At 37.3% G+C, this 21,092-nt stretch overlaps 1 protein-coding gene across 1 annotated transcript; it reads right to left on the reverse strand.

Moving 5' to 3' along the window:
- Positions 1-1,396: 1,396 nt before the first annotated feature.
- LOC143643189 (olfactory receptor 8A1-like) lies at positions 1,397-2,396 on the reverse strand. Its single transcript, XM_077111949.1, has one exon. It carries the CDS (start codon positions 2,394-2,396, stop codon positions 1,473-1,475), a length of 924 nt encoding a protein of 307 aa, XP_076968064.1. The 3' UTR covers positions 1,397-1,472.
- Positions 2,397-21,092: the final 18,696 nt, after the last annotated feature.

Consider the following 21,092-nt stretch of genomic DNA (forward strand, 5'->3'; position numbering starts at 1 on the left):
GATCGATTTCTGCTTTAGAAACTTGGAGTGATTCCTATTTCCTATAATGAAACACTGACTGATACAATATTGAACCAAACATAGCTGAATGATCAGAAAATGCCCCTAAATTTTTTGCAGTATAAGACCGCTGAATCTAAAATGTGTATCCTTGATGTAATTATATGCAATAGAGGAAGAAATTTTGTCCAGAGACAAATGGATTTTTGGAAGAATTTTGGCCGGGGACCTTGCAGCAATGTGTAATTCAGGGTGACAAAACATCATTTTGTTGCCTGGGCTGAGTGGTTTCCTGAGACATAGTGATTTCCTGAGATACAGGATTTGTTAAAACTGGGCAAGACTCAGGCAAACCAAGTCAAACTGATGACCACAGTGCAATCTTATTTTAGCCATTTTGTAGAAGTTGCCTATAAAGGAAGAAAGGTTTGTCAGTGATAAAGGAGGTGATTTGAGTTAATATTAGGAAGGACTTAATTAAGGGAGAATCAATAAGCAGTGCAGAGAAGATCTAAACTGAAGGTGTTAATGTGATAACCAAGAGTGTGGGCTCTGGGGTCATCATGACCTGAGTTGAATCCCAGTGTTGTGTGTTCATCATCCATGTAACCCTAAGTGAGTTATTAAACAAAATGTCAGTACCTGTGAATTGGGGATAAAAATAGTGTCTCTAGGTGTTTAATTGAGGTATAGTGAGGTATCATCGAAATGACGCATGTGGAGCCCTAAGAAGAATGTCTGGCTTATAGTAAGCATCCAAAAAGTATATGCTGCTGTTATTATTATTATCATTGTTTCTAACACAAGTGAATAAAGGGATTAAGCAAAAGTTCTTGGGTAAGGTTATAAATAGACATGAAAGAGAAGACAGCAATAAACTTGACATTTACCTCTTTGTCTTGTGTATTCCTTATTACAAAATTAAGAATAGGATCTACTAATATTTTCTCCACAGAAGGTAATAAAACCATGAATGGCTTTCAAACTCAAGGATGAAAGTGTAAAGTTGATGTCAAATTACAATAAGTTAAATGTTTGTCAAAAACTCAGGAGGGCGGGCCGCGGTGGCTCAGCGGGCAAAGTGCTTGCCTGCTATGCCGGAGGACCTCGGTTCGATTCCCGGCCCCAGCCCATGTAACAAAAACGGAGAAACAGAATACAATAAAAAACAAGAAAATGTTTAAAAATGTTTCCCTTTCTTCCTTCCTTCCTTCCTTCTATCCTTCCTTCCTTCTCTCTGTCTTTCCTTTAAAAAAAAAAAAAAAAAAAAACTCAGGAGACAGAAAACATACTATATGAAAGAAAGTGTGAACTGAAATCAGCCAGTTTCAAAGAGTTAGCAAGAGAGAAGAGGGGGAGGGAAGGAAGAGAGAAGCATGTAGAGTTGGTTGGACCAACATTCAAGGGCTTCTCTCTGGAATTGATGACAGATTATATTTAAGATGGAAAGGATCAGAACTTTCGCATCAAAATCATTTTATCCGCAGTGTTTTCTGCAGGGCAGCCTTGACCTCCTTGTTCCTCAGACTGTAGATCAGGGGGTTCAGCATGGGGATCACTGTGGTGTAGAACACGGAGGCCACGTTCTCCTGGGCCAGGGAATTGGCTGTGGAGGGCTTCAAGTACATGAACGCAGTAGAGCCGTAGAACATTCCCACAGCTGCCAGGTGGGAGCTGCAGGTACTGAAGGCTTTGGACCTGCCCTCCGTGGTGCTGATGTGGAGGATGCTGGAAAGGATGAAGGCATAGGAAACAAGGACCATTAAGCTAGTGACTACAATGTTGAAGCCAGCCAAAAAGAAAACTACCATCTGGATATCATAAGTGCTAGTGCAGGAGAGCTTCATGAGAGGGACGATATCACAGAAGTAATGACTGATGAGGACCTTACAATAGGACAACTTTAACATGAGGATGGTCTCTACTGTTGAGCCGATGAGTCCCATGATGTAGGCCAGAGCCACCAGCAGGGAGCAGACTTGATGGGACATGCTGATGTTATAAAGCAAAGGGTTGCAGATGGCAACGTAGCGGTCATAGGCCATCACCGTCAACATGTAACATTCAGAAGCAACAAAAACAATGAAAAAATAGAGCTGTGACATGCACCCTGCATAAGAGATGATGTTCTTCTCTGACACAAAGTTCACCAGCATCTTAGGGGTAATAACAGAGGAGTAGCACATGTCCACAAGGGACAAATTGCTGAGGAAGAAGTACATGGGGGTGTGAAGCTGAGGATTCATGCGGATTAGCGTGATCATGCCCAGGTTCCCCACCATGGTGACCGTGTAGATCCCGAGGAAGAGGAGGAAGAGGGGGAGCTGGAGTCCTGGGCGATTTGTTAGTCCCCCGAGAATGAACTCTGTCACTGTGGAGTGATTTTCTGCAGCCATTCTCTTCAGAGTTGGAGCCTGTGAAGATGGGAGAGAAAACCCATGAAAGGCATCCCCTGGACTGCTTGTTTTCAGTGTTTGTCTCTGGTTGAGGGATCCTGGGCTCTTTTCTCCTGCCTCCTCTCCTCAATTCTGTTTGCTGGGAGGTCAACAGATCTGCCCCCGAGTGTTCAAAGATCATGAATATGAGAGGAAAATGCAAGATCTGGAGGTTTTACAATGATCTTGTTTCAAATATTCAAAAACAGTGGAGATTAAAGGATAGTCTATGGACCAGCTTCAATTGTGTCACCTGGAATTTTTTAGAAATGCAAACTCTCAGGCCTTACCCAGATCTACAAACCCTTGTAGTGTGAGGGTGACATGGTAGTTACAGATGCGTCACTTAGTCATGTCTATATTTATATATGAATGATAAAAAAATTAATAAACTAAATTCCCAAGGTGGTTGTGAAAATAACATTAGATATTGCATATTTAGAAATATTTTTCAAATGGCAAATGCCCTTAAAAATGTGAGTTGTTATGAGGTGTCTGAATGTTTTTCTTACATTTTTACTGGAATTGAAGCCCTGAGGCATGATTCTTTATTTTGGCTGTGTACTAGAATCAGGAAGTGTTAAAAATTAATGATGATTTGATTCCATCCATAGAAATTATGATTTTATTGGTCTTTGTGCAACCTGTGCATTCGCACATGCTAGTGTTCCTAGCACACAATAGCTATTTATTGTTATTACTATTACAATTATTATATTATTATTATTATTATGTTATTATTGCCTTCACACTGTTATTTCCCTAGTGGAAAAGTACTCATTATAGGCATCTTCTCTAGAAAACATGGTCCGTCATTGCTGTCATAGGAAACTTACAGATATCTCTTGTCTCTGAAATGTATTTCTTAAGCTAGTAAAGTAAATTCTCAGTATTTTAATTATTTCTTCCTTTTGAAAAAGATGAAGCCCATTAATACCTCCCAAAATAAGTGGATATGGGGGAAAAGTACTTAGAGTAGGACTTTGATTCCCATTTTCATAGAAAACTGTAGATTCGACCATTAACTGACCTGCCTGAGGTTTATTATGTATTGGTAACTTGGAACTGAAAATAACCTCTGTTCTCTCCTGTTATTGAATTCCTTCTCTTGCCTGCAGTTTTTAGCCTCATGATTTGTTCATGTATGTCTTTTTGTGTGTGTGTGTGTGTGTGTGCATGGTCTGGGAATCGAACCCAGGTCTCCGGCTGTACACCTGTGTCTTTAAGGCTGTGTTGTGATCTAATGTGTTTGATACTTGATGTCTTAATTGAGCATAGCATAAGAAAAAGTGGAGTGCTATGATATCTTTTTTCATTCTCTAGGAATTTGAGGCTCTAAAAGTTAAGTAAGTTACTCAAGGCCACATAGCTAGTATGAGACAGAACTTGGCCTAGAACCCAGGACTCAGACCAGCAGTCTGTTTGGGCTCCACTAAACCATGCTGCTTTGCTAAGAAAATGAGCATGTTTTATAGGAAAATTCTGGGCTGCATTTGTGAGGGTTAATTTATGTGTTTACTTGCCTGGGTTATGGTTTGGAAATTTTTTTGTCAACCATGCCCTAGTTTTTAAGTGGGGATTTCATAGGTGGCATTAGCATGAGCCGACCTTAAGGAGATTACTCTCAATGGTTGGTTCTCATCAGGTCAGTTGAAGATCCTAAGTGTGATAACTGTGGGAATCTCAGGGGTCAGAAGGAATTCTGCCTCAAGACTATGCCCTCCCCTCCCTCCTGAGTTTCCACCTTAAGGAATTCAGAGTGAACCCATTTTAAGGTTTAGGAGGTGAAAGAGAGAAGAGGCAGACCAAAAAACCTTAGAATGAGCGATTTTATTCCTGAGCTCCCGGGCTGAGCTCACAGAACTCCAGTTAGGGTGTTGTGAGTTTGCCGCTGGATCCTGGTGTGGGCAGTTTTTAAGCAAGGGGGTTAGGTGATGTCTAGAAGGGGCAGCGCATTTTACACAGCTCGAGTCATGGTGACCTTCCCTGATTTCCCGACCTAACACCCATCAACATCACTCTTACCAGAATTTCTAGCCTACAGTCTGCCCCATAGAATTTGAACTTGCCAGCCTTCACAATTGCATTAATGCAAGCCTTATAATAAATCTCTCTCTCTACATACACATCCTTTTGGTTCTGTTTCCCTGGAGAACCCTGAGAGATACAGCATTAATGAATTTTTTTACTCATACAATCCTCTAAAATAATTCACATATTTTTATCAGTTACTAAGATTCTTACCTCTGGTTTTACCAGGTCATCAGAGTTTCAGGATTACTGCTGCTGAGAACACATTACACAGAGAAAAAGCACTTAGAGATAAGGGAATCATATGATTGTAAAGAGCCTGTTTTATCAACAGAAGTTCATGGAAGAGAGGTTTTTCTCATGCAGTTGCTTTAAATCTGCAATGAATGACCTGTGGTGAGGAAAAATGGAGCACGGTCTACAGGAAATCTCAGGGAATACCTTGGTTTCAATAGTTAGGAAATGCGTATTAGGAAACAGGAAAACCATACGTGTATCTAGTCCTGTTATTTCCTCAGAGCGGCCAGCAGAGCCATGGAAAACCGTCCACCAAGATTGAAAGCCTTGGAGTCTGTTTATCTATATAGTAGCAGAAACTCTTTTGGGGTCACTCTAGAGACTGGGTCCTCACTGAAGCAACCAGGAGCCTTGCTTACACCTCTGCTGTGAGTCATGTTTTGCCTCCCAGGGGTGTTAATTTTCCTTTTGTTGAGGGATTTCTTGCAATCTGGGAAGCTTAAGGCCTAATGTCAAAATTGGGATATTTCACCTCCTACAGTTAGTTCCCTTCTTCCACCCCTTCCCCTCCTCATCCCACAACCACTTCAGTCTTTACTGTCAACCTCATCATCCCTTACCAGCATCATTGTTGCTTGTCATCAATATTTATGTCACTAGGCCAATAACCCAGTTTTGAAATGTGTATTTTAAAGGGTTTTAAGACAACTTAAAATATTTTACTCAAACTCTATAATTTAGTAAAGGAATGTTAAATTTGTAAGGAATGTTAAATTTGTCACTCTGTTACTGCACCTGTGAAGTGACGAGGTTGAATGGCAGGAGGGTGAGGGGTGGGAGTGGAAGGCTCATAAGGACTCTTCATCCTCTGTTCTCATTCATAAGGAGAATTCATTCACAATAAAATGTCCTATTCAAGAATATATCAATAATATTTTATCTACCAATATATTGGTAATATGCTGCTAAGATAAACTATTTATTTTGAGCTAACTGTAGACCAAATACTTGTAAAAAATAACACAGATATATCTCTTGACCCCTTTACACATTTCCTCTAATGGAACATCTTGCAAAACTATAATACAACATCACACATAGGACGATGAGTCTAATACAACCCACCTCTTTTACTTATATTCACTTCTGTGTATTTATTTAGTCTTATTTAATTTTATCACTGGGTATGTTCATGTTCACGTATTCTCCTTCACAGTCAAGATAAGTTATATCACCACAGAAATCCGTTGTTTTACTTTTTTTTAAAAGTTAATTTCCTTCATTTTCTAGTTTTCAAGGTAACAGTTTCATTTTCTGTTATTCTTCAAAGGTAGACCAGTTGTTTTTCTTTAATTTAATGTTAAGCTCACCAGCTTCAACATATTTTATGTTTAAATACATTGCTGTTATATTTTTGAAGTACAAATTTTTCTGTCTTCAGCCTGTGGAATTCTCTAGTTTGTCTTGTGAGACTTTCTGACCTGGTCTGAGTGCTCTCTAATCCTTTCCTTGCTCTCTGATCTGATAATATGTTCTTTGTTCATCTTGTACATTTCATTTTTCATCTCTGGAATCAATCATTTCCCCAAGAAACTTGGTTTCTTCCAGCAGGGAAAACATATTTCAAGTTCCCAGGTGGGTGCCAGAGAGGCTAACTCCTTCTATGGTCATTATTTCTAGGTCTTTTCCAAACTAAGAAATGTAGGGTCATTTCTGAACCAAGAAAAGATTTTATGCTCTTTACTTAACCTCTTCTATCTTATTGCTTAACGGACATCTTTAAAAATATTTTTTATAAACTCCTTAATTTTTACAAGGGTACGTTTTGAGATGTATTCTGGGGCAATGCATTGTTTCTTTTCAATATGTCAACTCAAATCTTTCTTTTCTTTAAAACCCGGAAAAGTTTCTTGAATTATAATTTTTGTTATTTATTCTGTTCACTTGCTTGGGTTAGTTTTCCTACAGTGATCCTACTGCATGTGGATTAGGTCTTTGCTTATTCCTTTAATTTTTTTTTTTTGCATGGGCAGTCACCGGGAATCGAACCCGAGTCTCCAGCATGGCAGGTGAGAACTCTGCCTGCTGAGCCACCATGGCCCGCTCCTTCACTTCTTTTTTATTTTTATTTTTAGTCTCTTCTTTGCTCTCTTTTTTCCCTAAGGCATTATTTGTTTTGCTTATTTGCCTTTCTTTTTCTTCTGGTTCAGTCTTAATTTCTGAAATTGTATTTTCTTTTATTTCAAAGAGTTCCTGACTCCTATTGCCTCATTAATGAGTTTTTAAAACTGTTATTCTTTCACATGATGTATGTTTTTCTTTCAAATTTTGTGTCTTTTCTTGATATGTTTTAGCTCATTTTGAAATAATTTTATAGTATTCATTTCTATTTTGTGGGCATGTCATGTGATTTCTCAATTTTAACAGAAAGGTTATTGTCTTTTTATTATGATTTATATGGTGTTTTATCTTGACCATTTTGTCATTCATTTTTTCATCAAATTACATTTTTTCTGTCTTTCTTCATGCTCATGAAACTCCATTTTCTTTTGTTTTTGAGACGTACTGAAAAAAGTATATCCCATTTCTACTTTTTCTGAACATTTTCTTCCTTTATCTTTATTGTCCTTGGAGATTTTTAGCTCTTGATGATTTGTGCCCATTTGCTTATGTTTTTGTATTTGTGCCCTTCTGCTTGTGTTTGGGGTAAAGAGGGATAACACATCACCTATTTTCATTATAGATGTTACACACAGGATTGGGCTTTGGCACAATAGCTTTGGTTTTTTTTTAATGGGGCAGTATTAGTTTGTTAAGCTGCTGGAATGCAATATACCAGAAATGGAATGGGTGTTTTTTTTTTTTTAATTATTTAAAAATTTTTAAAAACATAACAACAAACAAACACAAACCTTCTTACAATATGATCATTCCATTCTACATATACAATCTGTAATTCACAATATCATCACATATATTCATCATCATGATCATTTCTTAGGACTTTTGTATCAATTCAGAAAAAGAAATAAAAAGAAACAGAAAAAAGTTCATACATACTCTGCTGGTTTGAAAGATGTATGTACCCTAGAAAGGTCATGTTTTAGTCCTAATCCCATTTTATAAAGGCAGTCATTTCTTCTAATCCCTATTCAGCATTGCATGTTTGAAACTGTAATTAGATCATCTCCCTGGAGATGTGATGCAATCGAGAGTGGTTGTTAAACTGAATTAGGTGACGACATGTCTCCACCCATGTGGGTGGGTCTTGATTAGTTTCTGAAATCCTATAAAAGAGGAAACATTTCAGAGAATGAGAGATTCAGAGAGAGCAGAGCAGAACTACATAGCCACGAGAAGCAGAGTCCACCAGTCAGCGACCTTTGGAGATGAAGAAGGAAAATGCTTCCCGGGGAGCTTCATGAAACAGGAAGCCTGGAGAAGAAGTGAGGAGATGACGCTGTGTTCTCCGTATGCCCTTTCAGATGAGAGAGGAACCTTGACTGTGTTTGCCATGTGCCTTTCCAGATGAGAGAGAAACTCTGATTGTGTTCACCATGTGCCCTTCCACTTGAGAGAGAAACCCTGAACTTCATTGGCCTTCTTGAACCAAGGTATCTTTCCCTGGATGTCTTCGATTGGACATTTCTACAGACTTGTTTTAATTGGAACATTTTCTTGGCCTTAAGACTGTAAACTAGCAATTTATTAAATTCCCCTTTTAAAAAGCGATTCCATTTCTGGTATATTGCATTCCGGTGGCTAGCAAGCTAGAACACATACCATACCTCTTACCCCTTCCTTTCATTCATCACTAGCATTTCAATCTACTAAATTTATTTTAACATTTGTTCCCCCTATTATTTATTTACTTTTTAAATTTTTATTAATCAAACCAATCAACATACAACATGAACATTCTTTTTTTCATCACATAGTTGTATATTCACCATCATGATAATTTCTTAGAACATTTGCATCAATTCAGAAAAAGAAATAAAAGGAAAACAGAAAAAAAATTCATACATGCCCTACCTCTTAACCCTCCCTTTCATTGAACACTAGCATTTCAATCTACTAAATTTATTTTGACATTTGTTCCCCGTATTATTCATTTATTTTTAATCTATATGTTTTACTCATCTGTCCATAAGGTAGATAAAAGAAGCATCAGACACAAAGTTTTCACAATCAAACAGTCACATTGCAAAAGCCATATCATTATACAATCATCTTCAAGAAACATTGGAACACTGCTCTACATTTTCACACAGTTCCCTCCAGCCTCTTACCTTAGCCTTTTACCTTAACTAAAAAGATAATATCCATTTATTGCATAAGAATAACCTCCAGGATAATCTCTTGACTCTGTTTGGAATGTCTCAGCCATTGACACTTTACTTTGTTTCATTTCGCTCTTCCCCCTTTTGGTCAAGAAGATTTCTCAATTCCTTGATGCTGATTTCCCAGCTCATTCTAGGATTTCATGTTGCCAGGAAGATTCACACCCCTGGGAGTCATGTCCCATGTAGAGAGGGGGAGGGAGGTGAGTTTGCTTGTCATGTTGGCTGTGAGAGAGAGGCCACATCTGAGAAACAAAAGAGGTTCTCTTGGGGGTAAGTCTTAGGCCTAATTTTAAGTAGGCTTGACCTATTCTTTGTGGGGTTAAGTTTCATATGAACAAACCCAAAGATTGAGGGCTCAGCCTATTGCTTTGGTTGTCCCCACTGCTTGTGAGAATATCAAGAATTCTCCACTTGGGAAGTTGAATTTTCCCCCTTTCTCACCATTTCCGCAAAGAGACTTTGCAAATACTTTTTTATTCACTGTTCAAATGACTCTGGGATTTATCTGGACACCACTCTGGACAAACCTACCAAATCTCATGCCCTATCCAAGGTTACATGTACTTATGGTGTTCAATTAATCTGTTCACATAAGTTATATTAGGAACTGCACTAGTCAAAATATAATTTTTGTACCAAATAAACATTTTTTGCTTTATTCTCACACACAAGTCAAAAATTAAAAATATTAATTACCATCTATTTTCAACACCCTGCAGTATTGACATTCCTTTATTCTTCATGCAAAAACATTTTAAAATTTGTGCATTTAGTCACTATTGTTATATACTCTAGGAATTCCTTGATTATACCATCTCAGTCTTTGTTGTGTATCTTTCCTTCTGATTTCCTTTTTGCCCCCAGGCTTCTTCCCTCTATCATTCTCACATGGAACAGCTTTTTAAAAAGGAATTTAATAAGTTACAGGTTTACAGTTCTAAGCCGTCAAGAAAAGCTGGTGGGTCTGGAACACCTCTGTCAACCAGGAAGGCACATGGCAGTAACTACTAGCTTTCTCTCCTGGCTTCTTATTTCATATGGCTTCTCTGGGGGTGTTTTCCTTCTATGTCTCCAACAGTCTCTGGTTGTGTGAGCTCTGAAGCTTTTTCCAAAATGTTTCCCCCTTTAAAGGACTCTGGTAAACTAATCAAAACCCACCTTGAATGGGTGGAGTCACATCTCCTTTTAATCAAAGGGTCATACCCATAATTAGGTGCACCACATCTCCAAGGAGATAATTTGAAGTTTCTACCCTACAATATTGAATTAGGATTAAAATAAATGGCTGCCCCACAAAATTGGATCAGGATTAAAGCATGGCTTTTCTGGGGTACACAATAGGTTCAAGCTGGCACAGGGCCTATTCAAGGAGACTAAAAATCCAATCATGCTATCTTAAAATCCACCAAGATATTCCAAATGTTTGATCATTATTTATATTCACAAGAATAATCATTTGAGGTATACAAACATAAATAGAATATGGTTATTGAGTATATCTATAGGAAGAATATATTTGTTGAACATTTTGAAGAATATATATTCAAAAAGAATTTTCATAGAGAATAAGACATTTAATATTTTCAGTATGCTGCAAATATTTTTGAACATGAAAGGATTATTACTGCCTTTCAACTACTGAGTGCTTACTATGTTCTGGGCATATGTTCTTGTGAATATGTTCTTTCTATCTGTAACAATTAATTTTACATGTCACTTTGGCTAGGTTTGGAAGTCCAGTTGTATTTCTGTTACTCTGGATGTATTTTCAGATGGAGTTAGTATAAAAATAAGTTGATCCTAAACAAAATCAAAATAAAAAAATAAAATAAGAAAGAAAAAAATAAGTTGACCTTAATTAACTGTAAAGTCAGTTTTACCAGCAGGAGCTAAGGGTTCCAGAGTCAGAAGAATTTCGCTTCTAGACTTCAATATCAAATCTTACCAGAATTTCCAGTCTGCCAGCTTCCTGCAAGGAATTTGCATGCCAGACTGAATATTACCTTTATCAAAATTTCCAGCCTGCAACATGCCTTATGGAATTCAGACTTTACAGCCCCCACAATCACATGAACCAATTCTTTATAATAAAATCTCCTAATTATATATGTGTGTGTAATCATATGTGTATGTGCATGTATACACATATATCTGTTGTTTTTTTAATTATGATTTTATTCATATAGTTGAATACAGAAATTTCTATAACTCTTACCATAACACAAGGAGATTTTTATTAAATGATGGCTGCTCAGTAATGACCCCATCTGGTGTACAAGATTTGTAGCACAGAGATTATGATATTTACATGAGAAAATTTCCACTTTCTAATTCTAATTAGATTAAATAGATAGTCTGTATTGTTACAAAGAATTGGAGATTACATTTTTTAAAACAGGATTATATTCCTGGTACATGCTCATGCAAAAATCAATCAAACAAACAAACAAACAAACAAAAAAACAGGATTATAAGCTTGAATAAGCAAGCACATACAAATGAAATTTCTGAAGACCATTAATAAATTAAATCCAATATTAGATTCTAAATGTTTGTCAATTATAAAATTCCTCAGTATTCTCTAGTTTTGTTACTTTTCTAATTAAATTTCTTTATAATATCCCAATCACTCAATCATGATGAGATCAGCTTCTCTCATGAGGTTAGTCTTTTATTTGTACATTCCCCCACCATATCTTATTTTCCAAACATTGGAGTACTGAATAAAGGACTAAAGTTCAGATTTGAGATATTTGTTTCTTTTGGTTTACATGAAGAAGTCTGAATTATAAACTGATGATAAGTGGAGCTCAAATAAAAAAATAATAAAAGTATTACTAGTTATACATACTTTAACCCTCATGTTGTATTATTGGTTATAGATTTAACACGAATTGCAGTTTGTGATATAACTTATTACCAAAATGCTCTTGCATACTCACCTGCTTTTCACTAATGTTCTCACATTCTTTAAATCTGGTTAACAATGGTTCCATGATACAGACAATTAATGAGGTCATGGCCAGAGGTCCCAATTAAAGATGCTTCCAAAACACTAAAGAGAATGCAGTTCAGTTCTTGCACATCATATTGTCCCATTTCCTCATTGCTGGTCTACCCAGAACTGTCAGTGAGATCTATTGTGGATACAATTTCCTGATCTAAGAGCAGAAGCTGAGAAACAGTCACTGCGCCTGTGAAGGTATGATTTGAACCTTTGCATCATTTTTTTCCTTAAACTCCAAAGAACCAAGCTCTTCAGGACCAAAAGAAAATAAAGCTTCTCTGAATTCAGGTGTGAAATGCAGAGTCTGAAGAAGAGAATTAAGGTAACAGATTCCACCATGATTTCTGATTCCACTTAAATTGACGAATTCTCTAGGAACAGGCAGATCCAAAGCTTTAGTCTTTAATTTCTTCCTTTTTTCCATGCTGACAATTTGACACACTGGAATAATCCTTTTCAAATAGGTTTCCAAATATTGTTAAGCTAAATACTATCTGCCTAAAGCCCAGACCCACCTCCCTGGAAAATAGTTGAAGAAAAGGGGCCTGTCCCAGCCAACGGCAGCCCTGTTGGCAGGGTGGGGGAGAGGGGTGTCTTTTTTTTTTTTTTAAGAACCCTTACTTATACAGATATTTTGTAGTGAGGGTGATTCCAGAGGAACAGAATCTTTAAGGATGATTCCTTTGAAGTAGTTTTGGAATTTTTAAAGTCTGATTAGTGTTAAGGCACAAATGACACTATTTCCAGTGATAAAGTAGGCAAAGAGAGTTCTAGTTTGCCAGCTGCTGGAATGCGATGTGCCAGAACTGGAACAACTTTTAAAAAGGAGAATTTAATAAGTTGCTAGACTACAGTTCTAAGGCCATGGACATGTCCAAAACCAAGTCTATAGAGATGTCTGATCTAAGGCATCCAGGGAAAGATACCTTGGTTCAAGAAGGCTGATGAAGTTCAGGATTTTTCTCTCCACTGGAAAGGCATGTGGTGAACAGGGCGACATCTATGACCTTCCTTTCCAGGCCTCTTGCTTCATATAGCTCTCAGGGAGGCATTTTTCCTTCTTCATCTCCAAAGGATGCTGGCTGGACTCTGTGGTTCTCTCATCCTGCTGTCATGGTTCTGTAACTTGCTCCTGGCTCTCAAAAGGACCTCTCTCCAAAATGTCTCCTCTTTTATAGCATTCCACTAGACTGGTCAAGACCCACGTAGAATGGTTGGAGACATATCTCGAACCACTTTTTTTTTACAGGGGCAGACACCAGGAACTGAACCCGGGTCTCCGGCATGGCAGGCAAGAATTCTGCCACTGAGCCACCATTGCACTGCCCCATCTAATCAAGTTTAATACCCACAATTGATTGAGTCACATCTCCGTGAAGATAACCAAATCAAGTTTCCAACCTTATAGTACTGAATAGGGATTAGAAGAAACTGTTGCTTCCACAAAATTGATTAGGATTAAAACATAACTTTTCTAGGGTACATAAATCCTTTCAAACTGACATAAGAGTCCGTGGCATGATTTGGCACTTACTTAATTACCTATGAGAGACAAGGTTCTGGTTGACTGTGTATATGACACTTTAGAACATCTTTTCAAAACAATGAGTGTAATGAGATTGACTGTTTCTAAATCTGCTGGATAAAGTTATGAAAGAAACAGATGAACTCATGTCTTCAAATTTCCAGATCAAGTGCTACATTAATGATAGGAAACTTTATGTGTGCCTTGGAAGAAACCCTCATGTCCTATAGCTGCAGAATTGAGATATTTGAAAACCAAATATAGAATGTCAGGTGAGTAGCTGAATTACCAGCAAACTGATTTCCCAAACATGCAGGGTTACTGATGTTAAATGGAGGATATTGGTTGGGAAGGAATGGGATCCTGTAAATCGGAATGGGACTATATGGGCAAGTCATGATGAAGTCGGGGACATTGAACTGTGAAATTCTGCTGAGTCTTCTTTGCCAGTAGAAATAGGCCTTCTTCCTTCTGTCTAGGGAAGTTAGCCCTGCTTTGCTGTATAAACATGTGGTGGAATTCCCTGAGGTAGTTGATTCTTCTCAGGACCCACTCCTATACTCTTCTTTTTTTCCAGACCTATAACTAGGCTGAAATCCCTGCATGCCCCAAAAGGTGAGGTAAGACTGTGGCCCATGAAGAGGTTGAAGTATAGTTCAAAAGAATTGCATGTTTTTTTTCCCTCAAATTTACACATACAGTAATCAAGGGAACAGTGTTGAACCTATACAAAGGGTATGGGATAATGATGAGAGGATCATCAATTTGGATCAGGCTAAACTTCATGATTTGGGCTCAGTAAGCAGAGATTCTGGCTTCATTGTTGTAGCTTGAGGGGTTAGAAAGGGCTCTACACTTTGGTTGACTGAAACATGGACCAAAATGAAGTTGAGATGCCTGAACTCTCCTGGTATAATGTAGAATATGGTATGTGAAAGTTTAGGGAGGTTAGAATCTTAAATGGATTTATCATGTAAGACCTGTCACCCATCAAGAGCATCCAGAGGACAGATCTTTCACCACTTCTATGAGAACTTTGTGAAGGGAGCTCCAGAAACTCTGTGGAGCTCTGTGGTTGCACTCCTTTGTAGGTGTGATATTATAGTGGGAACTGTTGTCACTGACCTGAGGTCCTTAAGTAATTGGATCCTGGGGTGATGGGGCCAAGAGGCAGTTAATCACCAAAGACAAGTTGCACATGATTAGTTTAATGGACAGCAGAGTCAGAACAGTAATTAGAATGTTCTGACTTGCAAAGACCTAAGTTAGGCATTGGAAGTTGGTAATGGGGTACCCTGAAACAAAAAATTTGGCAGTCTAATACATGTTTACTTGATCTGCATAAGCAGAAAAGTTCTAGGTCAGTAGACAAAAGTCTAACTTGAATCACAAAGACAGAAACTATGGCCTCTCTGTCAGTTCCCAGAGGGGACAGTTTACAGGCTTAGAACCCCTTCAATGAAGGTAATATCAGGTCACCTTGAGGAAAGACATGGCTATTCTTCCTAAAATGTATACTGTTCATCCTTCTCCAAGCCTTCCTCAAAGGGACCTATGGCATTTTAGCATGGTAACCATGCCCTGAGGAAAAGAAAATATCAGAATTTCCAGGGCTTATGGGACACTGGCTCTGAACTGATACTCACCTCAGGAACCCAACATATTACTGTGGTCCACCAGTCAGAGAAAGGGCTTGTGGAGGTCAGGTGATCAATGAAATTTTAGCTAAGGTCCAGCTCACTTTTGGGTACAGTGTTCCTGAGCCTCTTCTGTGTCTATTTCTCCAGTACTAGAACGAACCATTGGAATAGACATATTCAGCAACTTGCAGAGTCCCTACATTGCTTTAGGTGTAATGTCTAAGAAACCATTGCCTACCACAAGATCTTGAAGTGCTTCCCTATATTTTTCTCTAAATTTAATGGTCCTGATTCTTATATTTAGGTCTTTGATCTATTTTTAGTTAATTTCTGTATAATGTGTGTGGTAGAGGTCCTCTTTCGTTCTCTTGGATATGGATATCCAGTTCTCCCAGCACCATTTGTTGAAGAGGCTATTCTGTCCCAGTTGGGTGGACTTGGCAGCCTTGTCAAATATCAATTGGCCATAGATGTCAGAGTCTACTTCTAAACTCCCAATTTGATTCCATTGGTCAGTAAATCTCTCTTTATGCCGGTACTATGTGGCTTTGATAACTATAGCTTTGTAGGTTTTCATATATGCCCTTAATCATGTTGAGGGAATTTCCACTTCACCTGAGTTTTCCTACTTGTGGCATACATTAAAAAAGAAAAAAGAGCTGAATAAAAAAAGTCAGAAAAATATGATCTGATCTCTTTTATTTAGCTCTTTTTTTCTTTTTGAATGTAGGCATGAAGTTTCCCTCTCATTACTGCCTTTGCTGCATCCCATAAGTTTTTGTATCCTGTGTTTTCATTTTCATTTGCCTTGAGATATATGCAGATTTCTCTTACAGTTTCTTCTTTGACCCACTTTTTGTTTAAGAGTTAGTTGTTTTGGCCTCCATATTATTGTGAATTTTCTGGTTTTTTATTTGTTATTGATTTTCAGCTTCATTCCATTATGGTCAGAGAAAGTGCTTTATAAAATATCAGTATTTTAAAATTTATCAAGACCTGTTTTGTAACCCAACATGTGGTCCATCCTGGAGAATGATCCACGAACACTTGAGAAGAATGTATATTCTGCTCTTTTGGTGTGCGATATTATGTATATGTCTGTTAGGCCTAGTTCATTTATCATTTTATTCAACTTATCTGTTTACTTATTTATATTCTGTCTAGATGTTCTATCTATTGATAAAAGTGATATATTGAAGTCTCCAAATATTATTGTAGAGATGTCTCTTTCTCTCTTGTTTTGTCAGTGTTTGGCTCATATATTCTGTGGCACCTTGGTTAGGTACATGAATAGCTACAGTTATTATTTCCTCTTGGTGGATTGCCCCTTTCATTAGTATATAATGCTTCTTTGTCTCCTATAACAGTTTTACATTTAAAGTCTATTTGGTTCATTATTAGTATAGTGACTCCAGCTATTTTTTGGTTATTCTTTACATGGAATATATTTTTCCAACCTTTCACTTTCAACCTATCTGTATCCTTGTGTCAAAGGTGAGTTTCTTGTAGATCTCATACAAAAGGATCATATTTTGTAAATCCAATCCGTCAGTGTCTTTTGATTGAGGAGTTTAATCCATTGACATTTAATGTCATTACGGTAATGGCAGTACTTACTTCAATCATTTTATGCTTTGGCTTTTATATGCCATATCTTATTTTTGTCTCTCTATTTATTCTTTAGTTACCCTTAATGATAATCGTCATTTCTATACTCTCTTCCAAGCCACTCTCCTGTCTTTTCTTTTCAGTCAGCAGAATACCCTTTAGTATTTCTTGTACAGCATGTTTCTGTTGACAAAATCTTTCAGTTTCTATTTATTTGTGACTATTTTTAACTCTCTCTCATTTTTGAAGGAAGTTTGACTGGATAAAGAATTCTTGGTTAGTAGTTTTTCTCTTTCAAGACCTTAAAAATATCATACCATTGCTTTCTTGCCTCTGTGGTTTCTGATGAGAAATTGGTACTTAGTATTATTGAGCATCTTTTGTATGTGATGAATCCTTTTCCTCTTGCTACTTTCAGAATTCTCTCTTTATCTTTGGCATTTGAAATTCTGATTAATACATGTCTTAGAGTAGGTTTATTAGTTCTTATTCTCTTTGGTGTTTGTTGCACTTCTTGGATATGTAAATTAAAGCCTTTCATTAGAGTTGGGAAATGTTGGACCATTATTTGCTTAAATATTCTTCCCCTTTCCCTTCCATGCTCCTTCTGGTACAACCATGTTGCACATGCTTGTGTCATTCAATTCATTGAGACCCTGCTCAATTTTTTTCCATTATTTTCTCTGCCTATTCTTCTGTCTGCACAATTACAGATGCCTTGTCTTCTAGTTTGCTGATCCATTCTTCTGCCTGTTCAAATCTGCTTTTGTATGCCTCTAGTGTAATTTTTGTTTATAGCCCCTTTTTTTTCATTGAATATATTCTCATGAACAATTTTATGTCATTAAATTTTATTCTAAAACATTTTGGTAACAGCAAAATATCCACATTATATGTATAATCCATATTTTTTACTATCCCCTACTTTCAGTTATTCAGTCTGGTTTCAATTTGTAGTATAAAGTGCTATGATGAACATTGTTATAATGATGTATTTTTTTACTATATTTATGATTAACTTTTTGCTAAATTTAAGCTGTTCTAATATTTTCACTATGGCATAAAGTAGTATTTTCTACATTAACTCAAGTACATTTTATATATAATTGTAGAAAAACCATTGTTCAGACATCCTCCAAGTTAAAAATAGGTTGTATTTTAAAAGTCCATTGAGTTGTTTGATAAGTAATTGGAAAATACACTATTCTGTAGAGAATAGTAAAAATAACGTTTCCCAACAAACCCATTTAAGTCAAATAGTAATTGAATTATACATTTATAAATATGATTTGATTTCTGGGATCCAAAACAAACTTTAATCTTCCCTCTTATTTTTGATTTATGCCTGATTATTTTTCCATGAGAGAATTCATATAAAGATTTAAGCTGTCCCTTCTTAAAGAACAGGTACCATATCCTTTTGGCAAGGTACTCACCCCTATCCAAATCATAACATGCTCTGATTGTCATTAAAGCAAGTTCAATATTTACATAGAAGCAGAATTAGATGTTATAATCCACAAGATACATATATGTGGACTGATCAAATGCCTTCCTCTAAATCCCTGAGGTTCGACTGGGGAACCATGCCTAATAGGGGTAGAAGTAATAAAGCTGACAAATGGGCCAATAAATAAAAGCAAAGAGAATTTCTGATAAAAGAGGACAAGAACCATTCAGTCAGGATTCAAGGATAAAACTCTCATTCAAATAGATAAAGGACACTGCTTCAAGATTCAAGAGTCAAGTTGACTGTCAGAGCCCTTTATTGTAAGGTGATAATTAAGAGGCAGTTAGATATAAAGACCCAATTAAGAGAGAGAAGCAAGGGCCTAGAAATATTTTAGTGCTTGACTGATTAATTTTTAAAGAAAAAAATATTTTTTTTTACTTCATATACAGCTAAGGGATGAAAAATTAAGTTTATTTTGTAGATCTCTAATTCAAGCAGGGTTTGGAAAGCCCTAGGTTTCCAACCTAAGCCTGAAATTTTCTTGCCCCAAGGGAGCTAAAACTGTACTAGTTTCTAATTTATGATTTCATTTCAAGATTATGGAGTTCAGGGTTATTCGATGTGTATGGGTGGATGTGGGGCAAAATGAATGATGTATGCTTTGCAAGGACACAAACACATGTCTAAGAACTTCAAAAATCTAAAGGTCTTGCTACCCTGCTCCCTAAAAGAAAGACACAGAGCTTATAAGAAACTCTTAATAATTAAAATTGAGGTGTCATCAACCTTATCTTCCTTTGATCCCAGAGAAAAACTATGTATTCTAAGAATCAAAGCAATTTAGGAATATCTTAATAGCTTACAATTGTTTTTCTTACCACTGAAAATTGATTTTAAATTGTCCCTTGACTTGAGCTGAATTGACTATGTTATGTGTGCAAGTTTATGTAAACCTGGACCAATGGTTCTTGTGCAGGTGTGGAGTGATAGGAGACCCAGACAACCTTGGTGTCCAGTTTTGCCACTACTGGAGGGATCTTTGGGATACAGAGAAAGTGATCCCAAGGATGGGAACCCTGGCCAGCTTCTTAAAAGAAAAGCTACAGTGACAAAAGCTGTTTTAATTGAAACTGTAGCAGTCTCAGTCTTTCCCACCCTGTTCTAGTTTGCAAGCTACCGGAATGCAATATATCAGAAACAGAGTAGCTTTTTAAATGGGGGATTTATTAAGTTGTAAGTTTACAGTTCTAAGGCTATGAAAATGTCCAAATTAAAGCTATAAATTGTCTAATCTAAGGCATCAAGGTAAAGATACCTTGGTTCAAGAAGGCCAATGATATTCAGGTTTTCTCTCTCAACTGGAAGGAACATGATGGTATGTGCCAGTTTTCTCTTCAAGATCTGCTGGCTTTCTCTTCAACAGCTTCCCCACAGCTCTGTCTATTCTGTTGGCTCTGTCAGTTCTGGTGGCTCTGGTTGCTCTAAAGCTCTTCCCAAAATGGTTCTCTCTTAAAGGGCTCCAGTAAGCAACCCCACTTTGAGTGGGTGAAGACACATCCCCATGGAAACCTTCTAATCAAAAATTACCACCCACAAGTGGGTGAGTCATATCTCCATGGAAACAAGCAGAAAGATCCTGCCCAGCAATATTGAATGAGGATTAAAGGTCATGGCTTTTCTGGGGTACACAATAGCTTCAAATGGGCACACTCTCCTATTGATTATTTATTTTTTATCCATTTTTTTTTACTCATCTGTCCATACCTTGGATAAAAGAAGTATCAGAAACAAGATTTTGACAATCACACAGTCACATTGTAAAAGCTATATAGTTATACATTCATCTTCAAGAATCAATACTACTGGAACACAGTTCAAAAGTTTCGGCTACTTCCCTCCAACCACTCCAATATGCCATAAACTAAGAAGGGATATCTATATAAGCATGAGAATAACCTCCAGGATAATTTCTTGACTCGAAAGTTTATTTTGTTTCATTCCTCTCTTTCTCCTTTTGGTCAAGAAGGCTCTCTCAATCCCATGATACTGAGTCTTGGCTCATACCTTGCAGTCCTGTCCCACATTGCCAGGGAGATTTACACCCCTGGGAGTCATGTCCCATGTAGGGAGGAGGGCAACGAGTTTACCTGCTGAATAAGCTTAGAGAGAGAGAGGCCACATCTGAGCAACAAAAGGCATTCTCTAGGGGTGACTCTTAGGCATAATTATAGGGAAACTTAGCTTCTCTTGTGTAGGAATAAGCATCATAGCAGCAAACTCCAAGATTGAAGGCTGAAATCTTTTGAATTGGTTGTCCCCAGTACTGGTTAGAATATCAGGAATTCCCCAAATGGGGAATCTCCCAAGTCCCCCAAGGGGACTTTGCAAATATTTTAAATTCTCTGCCCAAATTACTCTGGGATACATCAGGGCATCACACTAACCTGTACAAGCCAACAAGATCTCATACACTATTCAAGGACAGCTTTAAGGCAAGCATCATTTCAGCCCAGCTGGACAAAGGCAGTGGCAACCATTATTTCAATCCTCCCCAGACAAGGACAACTGCAGAGGAGACTAAAACATTGCAATCTCTACTTCAGCCAGCCAGCTTCTACTAAAGAATCCATTGAAAACCTTCATCAGAGTTCCCAGCTTGAAGCTTGCCCTAGGGAATTTGGACTTCTGCATTCCCATAGTTGCATAAGACTATTTTTATAAAATCTCATAATATTTACAAGTATCTCCTGTCAGTTCTGCTTCACTATAGAATCCTGACTAATACACTCAGAGAGCTAAGTATAGAACTA

This window comes from Tamandua tetradactyla, chromosome 8 (genome assembly GCF_023851605.1).
Source record: "Tamandua tetradactyla isolate mTamTet1 chromosome 8, mTamTet1.pri, whole genome shotgun sequence".
Classification (NCBI taxonomy): domain Eukaryota; kingdom Metazoa; phylum Chordata; class Mammalia; order Pilosa; family Myrmecophagidae; genus Tamandua; species Tamandua tetradactyla.

Bases quoted from the DNA above. Each gene is read 5' to 3' on its own strand.
- LOC143643189 (XM_077111949.1), bottom strand. From the start codon at position 2,396: ATGGCTGCAGAAAATCACTCCACAGTGACAGAGTTCATTCTCGGGGGA.